This window comes from Canis lupus, chromosome 28 (genome assembly GCF_003254725.2).
Source record: "Canis lupus dingo isolate Sandy chromosome 28, ASM325472v2, whole genome shotgun sequence".
Lineage (NCBI taxonomy): Eukaryota > Metazoa > Chordata > Mammalia > Carnivora > Canidae > Canis > Canis lupus.
The window spans coordinates 12,429,785-12,442,005 of record NC_064270.1 but is presented as its reverse complement, the minus strand read 5'-3'; the positions used below and the strand labels follow the sequence as shown (position 1 = coordinate 12,442,005).

General features: G+C 43.1%; 1 protein-coding gene across 7 annotated transcripts in view; it reads right to left on the bottom strand.

Annotated features, from left to right (window-relative positions):
* Window positions 1-12,221, bottom strand: part of CNNM1 (cyclin and CBS domain divalent metal cation transport mediator 1) — a 59,147-nt gene that overhangs the window by 27,505 nt on the left and 19,421 nt on the right. For all 7 annotated transcript variants that reach the window (XR_004810259.2, XM_025466856.3, XM_035707961.2 and 4 more), the window contains exons 2-5: window positions 6,544-6,687; window positions 3,420-3,560; window positions 984-1,153; window positions 186-285 (exon numbers count right to left, since the gene is read on the bottom strand). Coding sequence is in view for 6 of the 7 variants with exons in the window: in XM_025466856.3 (XP_025322641.1) it covers window positions 186-285; window positions 984-1,153; window positions 3,420-3,560; window positions 6,544-6,687 (555 nt within the window). In the remaining variant the exon portion in view is untranslated. The remainder of the gene's footprint in view (window positions 1-185; window positions 286-983; window positions 1,154-3,419; window positions 3,561-6,543; window positions 6,688-12,221) is intronic.

Genomic DNA, 12,221 nt, shown 5'->3' with positions numbered 1-12,221 from the left:
GTCTACCATGTACTTCTGCAAACAAACTCTCTGTATATGAAATGACTCTTACACTCATTTTACAGAGGAGGAAACTAAAGTCTAGGAAGTTAAATGGCTTGTACAGAGTCCCTAAGAGGAGTCAGGACTTGAACCCATATATCCCATTGCTTCCCCAAAAAGCTCTGGCTTGGGAACTGGAGTACCTGAGCAAGCAGTGGTCATGATGGCTGGGACCCCATAGTAGGTGAAGGCTCCATTCTCGAAGCGAAGGCCTTCCTTCCCAACCTCCACTTCCACTTTACCCTGGAGAAAGAAGAAAGTGTACTAAGGGTGTGCATAAGTCCTTCCAGTTCTCCTATTGACTACAACCCTAAAGTCTTCCGTCTGGATAACAGGTGGGCTGATGTTCTTATCACAGGGAAATGTGAAGTCTGTCTAGATCCATTTCAAAAATAGCACCTCCAACTTCAGTAGCCCTTTGTAGTAAATTAATTGCTTAGTTCATCAAAGAGCATCCAGTCCTGACTAACCAATTTGCTTCGTGATGGCCCTTCCATAACGAATGTCCCAGCACCAGCTAGTGTCAGGCTCCCTGCATGGGACCTGCTTCTCCTGCCTGTGTCTCTGCTTCTCTGTGTGTGTGTGTCTCTCATGAATAAATAAATAAAATCTTAAAGAAAAAAAAAAAACCAGTGGGGCAGTGCACAAGGCCAGGGGCTAGCTAAACCCCTCTACTGGAGACGTACCCACTCTACTCCATCATCAACACTGCTGACTGGCCAGACTAACTGCCATCAAGATTCCACCACTCTTGGGACACTAGCCAGTCACAACAGATCCCTATGGTGAGTCATGGACAAATGCCCACCCCAACTGGCCTTGCCGCAAGGTAGCAGGCTGAGTCTTAGAACCCGGCACCAAGAAGGCACAGCCATTCCTCTCCAACCAGCCTGGATATGCCCTCATCTTGCCCTCAGAGGGTCCCTAACTTTCCCACTCACCTGCAGAAGCAGCACAAAGTAGTCCACAGGGCGGTTACGCTGGTAGAGGTAGTGTTCTGGGGCTTTCTTGTTCTTCTCATCAAACTTTAGTTCCTGGATCACATTCGGATGTTTCAGGAGCCGGAGCAGGATCTTCTCTGAGAGGTACAGAGATTTAAAGGGCTCCACTTCTAGGGGAGATAGGGAGGCAGGAAGAATCAGCAGCTGGAGGAGTCAGGATAGGCACGACCTGGCTATGTGTCTAGAGCCACCTCCATTCATGCTCCTGGGCACCAAGCTGGCAGGGCTCTTGTGATTCTCTTAGGGAGAGAGAGGGGGGTCTTATACCCAAGTGTGCATCTCAGTTTTTCCCCATGGCCTCTGGGGATGTATGTCCCTAAGCTGGCACACTGGAGAAAACAGATCACCGTTTTGGAAATGTCAGTTTTGCTATTCATTTTCTTCTTGATTTTATTTAAAGTTGTGCATAAACTTAAATAAAAAGGCAATTTTGCTAGTTGCAATAACATGGATGAACCTGAAGGACATTATGCTAAATGAAATAAGCCAGTCACACAAGGACAAATATGTCTGATGCCACTTTTTTTTAAAAAAGATTTTATTTATTTATTCATGAGAGACAGAGAGAGAGAGGCAGAGACACAGGCAGAGGAGAAGCAGGCTCCATGGAGGAAGCACTGATGTGGGACTTGATCTTGGGACTCCAGGATCATGCCCTGAACCAAAGGCAGAGGCTCAACCACTGAGCCATCCAGGCATCCCTCTGACACCATTTATATGATGAATCTAAAATAGTCAAATGTGGGACACCTGGGTGGCTCAGAGTTGGTGGGCATCCAACTCTTGATTTTGGCTCAGATGGTGAGATCAAGCTCACCTTTGGGCTCTGTGCTGGGCCTGGAGCCTACTTAAGATTTTCTGTCTCTCTCTCTCCCCCTGTCCCTCCCCTCCCCTTATGCATATGCATGCTCTCTCAAAATTTTTTTTTAAAAATGTAATAAAACAAAATAAAATAGTCAAACTCATAAAAGCAGAAAGTAGCTTGGTTGGCCAGGGTGAGTGGGAGGGGCGCATGGAAAGATACTGGTCAAAGGGTGCAAAGTTTCAGTTATGCAGGATGAATAAATCCTAGAGATCTTCTAGCTCAGTGCTTGTAATTAGGAATACTGTATTGTATACTTAAAATTTTGCTGAGAGAGATTTTATGTTAACATAGAAAAAATAATAATAAATAATAAATAAATAAGGTGGGAGGAAACTCTTGGAGGTGATGGATATGTTCATGACACAGACTGCGGTAGTAGTTTCACAGGTGTATACTTAGCTCCAAACTCCTCAAGTTGTATACATTAATAACGTACCGCTTTGTGTATGTCAATCTTACCTCAATAAAGAGGTTTAAGGAGAAAAAGAGTAATGGTAAAAAGAGCACAGATAAGTAAGCCATATGAATAACAAAAGCTTTAATACTATAATCAAATGAAATATGGAGAATTTAATCTGATTTGTTAGTATGACATGTATCTGTTGAATGAAAAGAAATTCCAAGTTAATACAGAGTTAATTACTTAAGGGATACGTTCTCAAAAATGTGAAGCCTTGCCGCATCACATTTTTATATTAACAGATATTATTTTATGTTATGTTATGAACAGATGCAGCTGTTTTGCTGTGACAGGCAGCCAGTAGTTAAAAGAAATCTGTAATTAGGACTAGAAAACATGTTGAAAACTACTTTCATGAAGCTCCAATTTAAAATTTTCTGTTTTCTAGCACCTGGAACAGTACTAGGACTCATAACACACCCAAGAAACCCATGTTGGATTAACTGATAATTGAACTTAGTCATGGGAGTGATTATTCTAAGTCAGCACCTTCATTAGGCCTGGATGAGAAGGATGGAAAGTTCAAAGACAAATACTATCTTCTTTATAAGAAGAAGTTTGTATTTGGAGCCTCATTTTTTTTTCTAAAGATTACAAGTTTCACAATCGACTTCTGTATTTTAAGAACTTGTAGGTCATAAGCCTATGTGGTCCTGGGAAGGTCCTGGGCCTTGGGCCTCGTCGCCCTCCTCAGCAAATCCTCAGGGGCACCTCAGCTCCAACAGGATGGAGCTCGGCCTCAGGCTCCTGCCAGGAAGCAAGGGGAGGAAGGGAAAAGAGCAGCAGTGGTTTCTTTAGCTCCCTTCTTGAGAAGAAGAGAGAAAAGCAGAGTTGAGGTGTACTTCCACCCTAGAAGATCAGGGCTGGGGCTGAAAATGATGATATGTGGCATCCTGCGGCCCAACCTACGGCACTCCCTCCCTTGGAACAGAGGTTCTGTGTCTGCTGTGCATAGGAATTAGGTTGTAAGGTGAGGTGCTATAGATGTAATTGGTGCACGGGTTTCACCTTCTAGATCCTAAGGAGGGGATGTGGGGGTGGGCGGTCATACCTGTGGCCATGAAGCGGTGTGTGGCCAGCAGGAGCTGCGGGGAGATCTTCACCCTCATCTCTGAGTCGGAGAGCTTAAACAGGGAGAAGTCGTGCCGCTTCCTCTCCCGGTGCGGGACCCTCTGCTTTTTCCGGTTGTCTGCTGTAGGGGCACAGGGGACAGATGGGGGCCATCTCAGAATCAGTTTTCCCACAGTCACATGGGACAGACGGATCCTTTGGGATCTCGTGAGTGTCTGCAATGTATCAACTATAGGTGACCTCACAGCTTCTCTTTCCCGGGGAGGAGAAGGGTGCTGATAAGGGACAGACAGCAGGACATGCCTCCAGGTCTCAGTATCACGTACACGGAGGTGGTGTGGACTGGAATAGGGGAAAGGCTGGTCTGGTGCCTCCAAGGCTGGGGTTCCAGTGCCGGCTCCCCTCCTTACCAGCTGTGCAAAGTCTCTAAGCCTCGGTGTGTCTGTTTTCATCTACACAGTGAGGTTCCTAAGCAGCGATAACGCTTCTCCTCATCCTGTGCAGTTAGTATGAAACTCAGGGCAGGTTTGGCAGAGCCCAGCAAGATTCTGCCTCTTTTCCTGTCCCCAGAGCTGGGCTCACCAGGTCTCTCTCTTCCTGCTGATTTAAACTCCGTGCTGAGCAGTACCTGGGGCATGTCACCGAAGGGATGTAGGTGGTCGTCTCCTCTTCCCACTCACAATTCTCCTGCTTCAACCCTAGCCTCTCCCCAGGTAGAGAACTGGGAAAAATCAAGGGAAGAAGAAAGGGGAAGGAATGGGAACAGCCCTACAACTTACAAAGTTGGGTTCTCAGGCAAAGCCTTAGAGGGACTTTAGATGGCCTGTGATACTGATGGGGAAAATCTGCTTTTTCCAATTAAATTTTTTTCTCTCTTCTTTTTTTAAGCTTATCTTCAAGAAATATTTTCTTAGGAATAGGGGGAATGTTTTCTTTGGTCACATATTTTTTTGCTTTCCCTTAGTTTTGAGTAAAATTTTGAAGTGTCTCGCCTATTTCACAGTGCTAAGGAGAGCAAGGAGAGCGATTTGGGTTTTCTCCAGACTTGGCCTGGAGACAGACAGGGCTGCAGGGAACTTGTAGCGCAAGCCGAGCAGATGCAGTGGACATTAAATGGAATGAAGCCCAGGGACGAGGAACCAGGGCCCTAGAATCTGGCTCCCCGGTATTCTCCTCCTTTTGGAGCTCACTTCAGCCCCATTTTCTAGAAGTTTGGATTTCCTTCTAGAAGACAGAAAGTGCCCTTCTACCGTGCTGTCCTGTGGGCCTATCTTGGACTCACGGCTGCTGCTTTAACTTTCCTTTTGCTCCGATAACAACAGTGGCAAGATGCAGACCTGGCTGTCCTGTGGGTCAGGGTCAAATGAGAAGAAACACAGTATTCCTGGTTCCGTGGCCTTCTCACAGCTCTTAAAGAATCCTTCCAGAAGCTTATTTATAAGGGCAGGAAAACCCTAACCTTCTCTAACTTTAGAAAGAGGATTGCTCAGCAAGAAAGCAGCAAATAGATGTATCAGATCAATTCTTCTACTCTCACTGGTGAGCAATCTTCTGCTTTAATAGGACATGTTTGCTTAAATATCTCTTCTCCCTCCTTCAACAGAATGCCACTTAACATTTCACCATTGGAGAATCATTCCTCATCTCCCTCTTCATTTCTATTATTTTAATAGTAAGTATTTGGAACATCAAGGTTGTTAAAACAAATGCTGGAGGAAGAGCATACTCATTTAGATTACCATCACTACTATCAGCCACTAACACTTTAGTGTGAATGCCTTCCCTAATAGATCTACTGAGATACTTGGGAATTCTAAATCTAGAGTGGTGGACAGAGGAGCACCTGGGTGGCTTAGTTGGTTAAGCGTCTGCCTTCAGCTCAGGTTGTGATCTCAGGGTCCTGGGACTGAGGCCCACATTAGGTTCCCTGCTCAGCAGGGAGTCTGCTTCTCACTCTCCCTCTGCCCCTTCCCACCACTCATGCTCTCTCTCTCTAATAAATAAATAAAATCTTAAAAAAAAAAAAAAGAGTGGTGAGTAGAGGTGAAGGGAGAAGGGAATGGGGGAGGTAGAGGTTAACCCCTATTTGAAGAAGTTGGGTCTGGCTAGGGTATCACAGCAAAATCACTCTGACACTGTGACACTCTTACTTGTGTTTTGTCTGGGCCTGACCCATCTTTTGGGTTTGGTCTCTAAGAATAAAGGGAAGGCAGTCTTTATGCACCACTCACTGCCTTACAGCATTAAAGCTCTTTCTACAGTGAGCTGGTTTCAGAATGGCTGCTCCTAGCAAACTAAGGACAGGATTCTGGATGGAATGAGTTATCTGAGGTAGGGAAAAGAGACTGCTGTCTCATGAAGTAAAATTCAGAGGAGGAAACACTTCCTGGCCTAGGGACTCCGGTAGATTTAGATAACACTCTCCTCCCACAGACAAAGCAAGCCTTTGTAATGTTTGCAAGCAGAGCTTTGATAAGGCTCAGTAACCAAAAGCCCTCACCCTCTGCTTGGAGTCCCTATTGTTCCCAAGGAGAGGGCTGTGGGTGGAGGGCAGAGGTGGAGAGGGAGAATGAGACACCAGGCTGCAGGGCTGAAAAGGCATGAGGGAGAAGAGCAGTGTGGAAGAAGGGCTATTTACGGTTTGGGCTTAGGTTGCATGTGGGCAATCTCCTGACAGTCTTGACTGTGCGCTGTTGCAGTTTTGTGGGCCAACTGTGAGTGCAACCCCAGGGAGTGCTAGATGGAGGAAGAGACAAAACCAAAACAACGCAGGGGAGGGACAAAAATGAGGGCAGAGAGGCCACCCGAGGCACACTTAGTTTCCGTTAGTTCCTCTTCCATCCAAACGCCAGGAGGTCTCCTTTTTAGTGTTGGCTTAGTTCCCGAAGGTTCCCTCCTGATAAACATTTAGCTAGCATTTTCTCAGTGACTCAGGGTGACTCAAGCCAGGGTATCCTACCGTGCCAGCACCTAACATTTGGGGGCTGACAGCAACGCATGGGCTTGTCCCAACACTCTGACACAGTATGTCAACCTAGGCCAGCTCTGAGAATCTCACAAGAAATGGGATGACCCTGGAAAAAAAGCCAAGGCCATGCACTTACTGTAGAGGTCAGTTTCATCCAGGATCTCCGACTTAATGATCTCCTCTATGATGTCCTCCAGTGTGACAATGCCCATCACCTCATAGAAGGGGTCCCCTTCACCCTCATTGTTCACCCGCTGGACAATGGCCAGGTGAGATTTTCCTAGAGAACAAATGAAGTCACAGTTAAGCATCTGGAACATTTTTAAAGAAATCTTTCCTTATGAGAAAATTATAAAAAGTTGTTCTGTGACCAATTGTGGACTGAACTCATCATAGGACCTCCTTAAAATATGAAGCTTGTGTACAAGCTCTTACAAATGCAAACATTATACTTTTTTGAAAAATATTTTATTTATTTATTTGACAGAGAATAGCATGAGTGGTGGAAAGAGGTGGGTGGGGGGAGAAGCAGACTTCCCACTGAGCAGGGAGCCTGATGCAGGGCTCCATCCCAGGACCCTGGGATCATGACCTGAGCCAAATGCAAATGCTTAATCAACTGAGCCACCCAGGCACCCCGAAACCTTTTACTTTTATATCTATCTCTTTTCTAAGAAAGTTACCTAGTATACACAAAGCCAGTTAACTTTTTTTTTTCTTTTAACTTTCACATATTAGCAAGTATATCTAAGCTGAAGGAGGATAAATAACCTAATTAAAAGAATGAGAATTTGGAATCAAAAGATTTAGGTTAGAAGTCTTTTTTCCTCCAAACTTCCCCCCATAACTACCCCAAATACTCTCTGTGCAACTGCCCCTGGGCACATCATTTAACTTCTACTGAGTCTCTATTTTCTCATTTAGAATTAGGAAATAATACCAGTATGGTGATTTTAAAATATGGCCTCTGGGGGCACCCAGGTGGTTCAGTGGGTTAAGCGTCTGCCTACAGCTCAGGTCATGATCCCAGGGTCCTGGGATCGAGCCCCATATCAGGCTCCCTATTCGGCTGTGAGCCTGCTTCTCCCTCTCCCTCTGCAGCTCCTCCTGCTTGTGCTCTGTGTGTGTGTGTGTGTGTGTCTCAAATAAATAAATAAAATATTTTAAAAATAAAATAAATAAATAAAAAATAAAACATGGACTCAAATTCTTTGATACACCTCTTATTGAAAGATGTGGTCTATATCTCTTTCTCTGGAATCTGGACAGGCCTGTGACTACTTTAAGCCACAGAGGACAGGAAAGTGGGATACTACAAGGATACTTCTGAGGCTAGGTCACAAAAGGCATGTGGCTTCTTCTGGAAAAATGCTCTAAGAAGTTTGATGCTACCATGGTGGAGAGGGCACATAGAAGTCTAAGTGCTCAGGTGACATATTCAGATGAGCCTTGCCTTCCAGCCATCCCACCACGGTGCCAGGCAGGTTAGTGGAGAAGCTGTGTTGGCTGTGGATCTGCAATTTTCATGATCCAGCCCCACTTGCTAGAGTCCTCACCAGCCAATCTGGTCTTCTCTAGCTGCAGGCATAGACACTGTGAAGCAGAGATAAGTAAGTCCTGTTGCACCTCATCCAAATTCCCGACTCATAGAATCTGAGCATCATAAAATGGTGGTGTTTTATGCTTCTAAGTTTTGGAGTGGTTTGTTAGCAGTAATGACAGCTAGGATATGGTCATTGGGGGCTCAGAGGACCTAGTGGGTGTGTAAGAGTGCTTTGTAAACTATAATGTGTCATAGGCAGGCAGTTAATTTTTATTGTCCAACAACTGAATGATAATAGTTAATGTATAGTGAACTCTCATCATATGTCAGGCACTATTTGGAGCACTTTTTATGTATTAACTCATGTAATCCTTCTAACAACTCCTGAGACAAGTACTAGTCTTATCCCCATTATAGATGAAAGGACTGAGGCACAGATGGGTTAAGTAACATGCCTAAGGTTACATAGCCTGGATGTGGGGCAGCTGGATTGCAAACTCAGGTAACTAGAGTCAGCCCTAAAGTAGAGACTGAGTCTTACCTAACAGTCCTACTATCCTGCTTTACCTTGATTTGTTTTTATCTGCTGATAAATACATTTTCTGGTCCTATTTCTAAAATGCAGATCCGGGTGGTTTTTTTTCCTTGGCAAAGAGACATTTAAGGAGAAAATCTAGGGTTGTGACTTAGATGTTATTCTTGCCCCCTCCCCCCCAATAAATTAATAAAAGGAAGGTCATACTTTATCAGTATTACCCTTTCTAAGCTTGGCCCTTGCTAAAAATATCAGATAAATGGAGTAGTCAGTTTTCTGGAGGCATAATTAACCATTAAAATTATACATGTGAACTTCTGTATTGGATACCTCAAATCACAAGATCACTACCTATTGGTAATTTTAATTGGAAAAATGGGATTTGTATCACTCAAGAATGGTCTCTGGGGGATCCCTGGGTGGCTCAGTGGTTTAGCACCTGCCTTGGGCCTGGGACGTGATCCTGGAGTCCTGGGATCAAGTCCCACGTCAGGCTCCCTGCATGGAGCCTGCTTCTCCCTCTGCCTGTGTCTCTGTGTCTCTGCCTCTCTCTCTCTCTCTCTCCCTCTCCCTGTGTGTGTCTCTAATGAATACATAAATAAAATCTTAAAAAAAAAAAAAGAATTGTCTTTGATTTCTTCTCCAACTCCAACCTGTCCTTCAACTAACCCCAAACTGGTCTGATCATCCCACTGCCTTGCTCAAAAACCTTATAAGACTCCCTAGTATGCACAGAATCAAATCCAGATTCGTTGGTTTGGTAGTATCAAGACAGCAAAATGCCCTGCTATATCCCCTACCATTCTATACTCCAGATGCGCCTTGTTACCTTCACTTCCTCAACTTGGTCCATATGTACTTTCTAAGTCTTCGTGCACACTGTCTCCTCCCACTCCATTTGCACTCTTCAAGTTCCAGCTTAGGCGCTAGTTCCTCAAGAAAGTCCTACCAGATCTGCTCCATTCTGAATCTGAACCAATCTCTCCTTGTTTGTGTTTTGAAATCCTTGACAACTCCACTAGAGCATCTGTCACAATTTCCTGCTTCTCGTAACTAGCAATGAGTGTGTCCTCTATTGGACCATGTTTCTTCCTCAGGCCATAAGCTCCTCCAGGATATAGACTAAGATAGGATACACTCCATATAACAGGAACCCAAATAAATGCCTGATGAACTGAACTAAATGGAATGAAAATCCATAGTTGACACAATAGATGATATTAAAACCAGACACCAAAACCTTTGTTTTTTAATAAAATATAATGTGTTTAAATTAAAATTTAAACTCTACATCAGTGGTTCTAAAATTATCCTTCTTTGAAACAACTGCTTAAATCAGATTATGTTAATTGTTAGAATGTGCTCAATTTAAAGGCCTTTTCCTCAACACATTGTTCTTAAACTTATGGCACCTGTTCTCACTTTCCTGCTAACATGTGCTAACAGATGACAAAACAAATGACTACTGTAACAGAAAACTTGGAAAAATGATTTCTTAAGATTATTTTCTATAATTGGATAATTTTTGTAATGTGGATCTCAGAATATATATAAAAGAGCCATTTTCTGCCACTAAGAGATTAGTTCATAAAATGGGATTAGTAAATTAACATTTTGGGACACCTGGGTGGCTCAGTGGTTGAGCGTCTGCCTTCGGCTCAGGCGTGATCCTGGGGTCCTGGGATCGAGTCCTGGATTGGGCTCCTTGTGGGGAGCCTGCTTCTTCCTCTGCCTATGTCTCTGCTTCTCATGAATAAATAAATAAAATCTTTTAAAATAATAAATTGATTAAGATTTTATGATGTTTCATGGAGTGCCATAACTTCCATGTGGAAATCAACCACTGGTATACACTTCATAAGGTCAATTTGAGGACATACTATGTGATCACCAGGGAATAGAGATTTTAAGTCCTAATTTTATAATATTCAAGACAATACACTTATGTAATCTATTAGAAATATTTTGTAATTCACAGTCAGCCTCTCTGATCACATCAAATGCCTATAGAAATCTACAGACAAATGAATGAAGTCATTTTCTTGGGTACAGACTGAAATGGGAATCAGAAATCACATAGCCCTGTTCACATAACCTTTGTTCAGAAATCAGCTGTGCTCATGACACACATACCTGAGGTCCATCTTCTCTCAAAAAAGGTTGCCCTTTAAGAGACCTATCTCCCTGTACCCCTCTGCTTCCTAGGCCTCAGAAGGGTTGGGGGTGGCTCCCAGTGAAGCCAACCTTGAGACATGGAAAATGTAGTCACTCCCTCCCACCACAGCACTTTGTACAAACCTCTCTTTGGCACTTATAACAACAATATAGCTATCATTATTATTGTTATTATTATTATAGCAGCTACCATTTGCTATAACCACTCCAGGAGCTAGGCATAATTTCACCATGCTGTTGTTCTAAGTGATTTCCCCTACTATGATGATATGTTTTCTGAGGGGCAACAGCTATGTTCCACTTAATCTCCATTTCCCCAGAATCTAAGAATAGCACCTGGCACAGAATAGCTCCATAACTAGTGGGTGACAAATGGATATCTGTATGCAAAAGAACGAAGCTGGATGCCTACCTAACACTGTACACAACAGTTAATTCAAAATGGATCAAATGCCTAAATGTAAGAGTGAAAACTATAAAACTCTTAGAAGAAAATACAGGAGTAAATCTTTGTGACCTTGGAGTAGAAAAAAATATTTTTAGATAAGACATCACAAAAACAAGCAACCAAGAAAAAATAGGTCAACTGGACTTGAGAATGCTTTTAGAATGTATTTAACGGACTACCAGCAAATCCTATATCTAATAGGGAGATTATACCCAGAATATATAAAGAAAATTTACAACTCATAAAAACATAACTCAGTTAAAAAGTGGGCAAAGGGGATGCCTGGGTGGCTCAGCAGTTGAGCATCTGCCTTTGGCTCAGGATGTGATCCTGGGTCTGGGGATAGAGTCCCACAACGGGCTCCCAGCAGGGAGCCTGTTTCTCCCTCTGCCTATGTCTCTGCCTCTCTCTCTGTGTCTCTCATGAATAAATAAATAAAATCTTAAAAAAAAAAGTTGGCAAAGGATGGAAAAAGACAGTTATCTGAGGAAGATAAACAACTAGCCAATAAGCACATGAAAAGTTGCTTAGCATCTTCATCATTAGAGAAAGGCAAATCAAAACCCTAATGAGATACCACATCACACCCACTAGAATGGCTCTAATAAAAATGACGTTGGTATGGATGTGGATAAATTGGAACCCTTAGACATTGTTGGTGGAATTGTAAAATGAGTCACCTGCTTCGGAAAAGTCTGGTGGTTTCTCAAATTATTAAACATAAATTATCTTATGATTCAGCAATTCCACTAAATCTATATATGTTTACCCAAGTATGGATATACACCCAAGCAAACTGAAAACACAGGTCCTCACAAAAATGTGTTCCCAAAAGTTCATATTATTCTTGATAGCTAAATAGTAAAAACAATCCAAATCTGCATCAACTGATGAAAGGATGAATAATATGTGGTATACCCAGACAATGGAATATTATCTGGCCATTAAAAGGGAATGGATTACTGGTACATGCTACAGCATGGACAAACTTTCAAAACATTATGCTGAATGAAAGAAGCTAGACCCAAGAGGCCACAACTTGTATGATTCCAAATCTATGAAATGTCCAGAATAGGCTAACCTATACAGAAAGAAAGTAGTTTAGCGATTGCC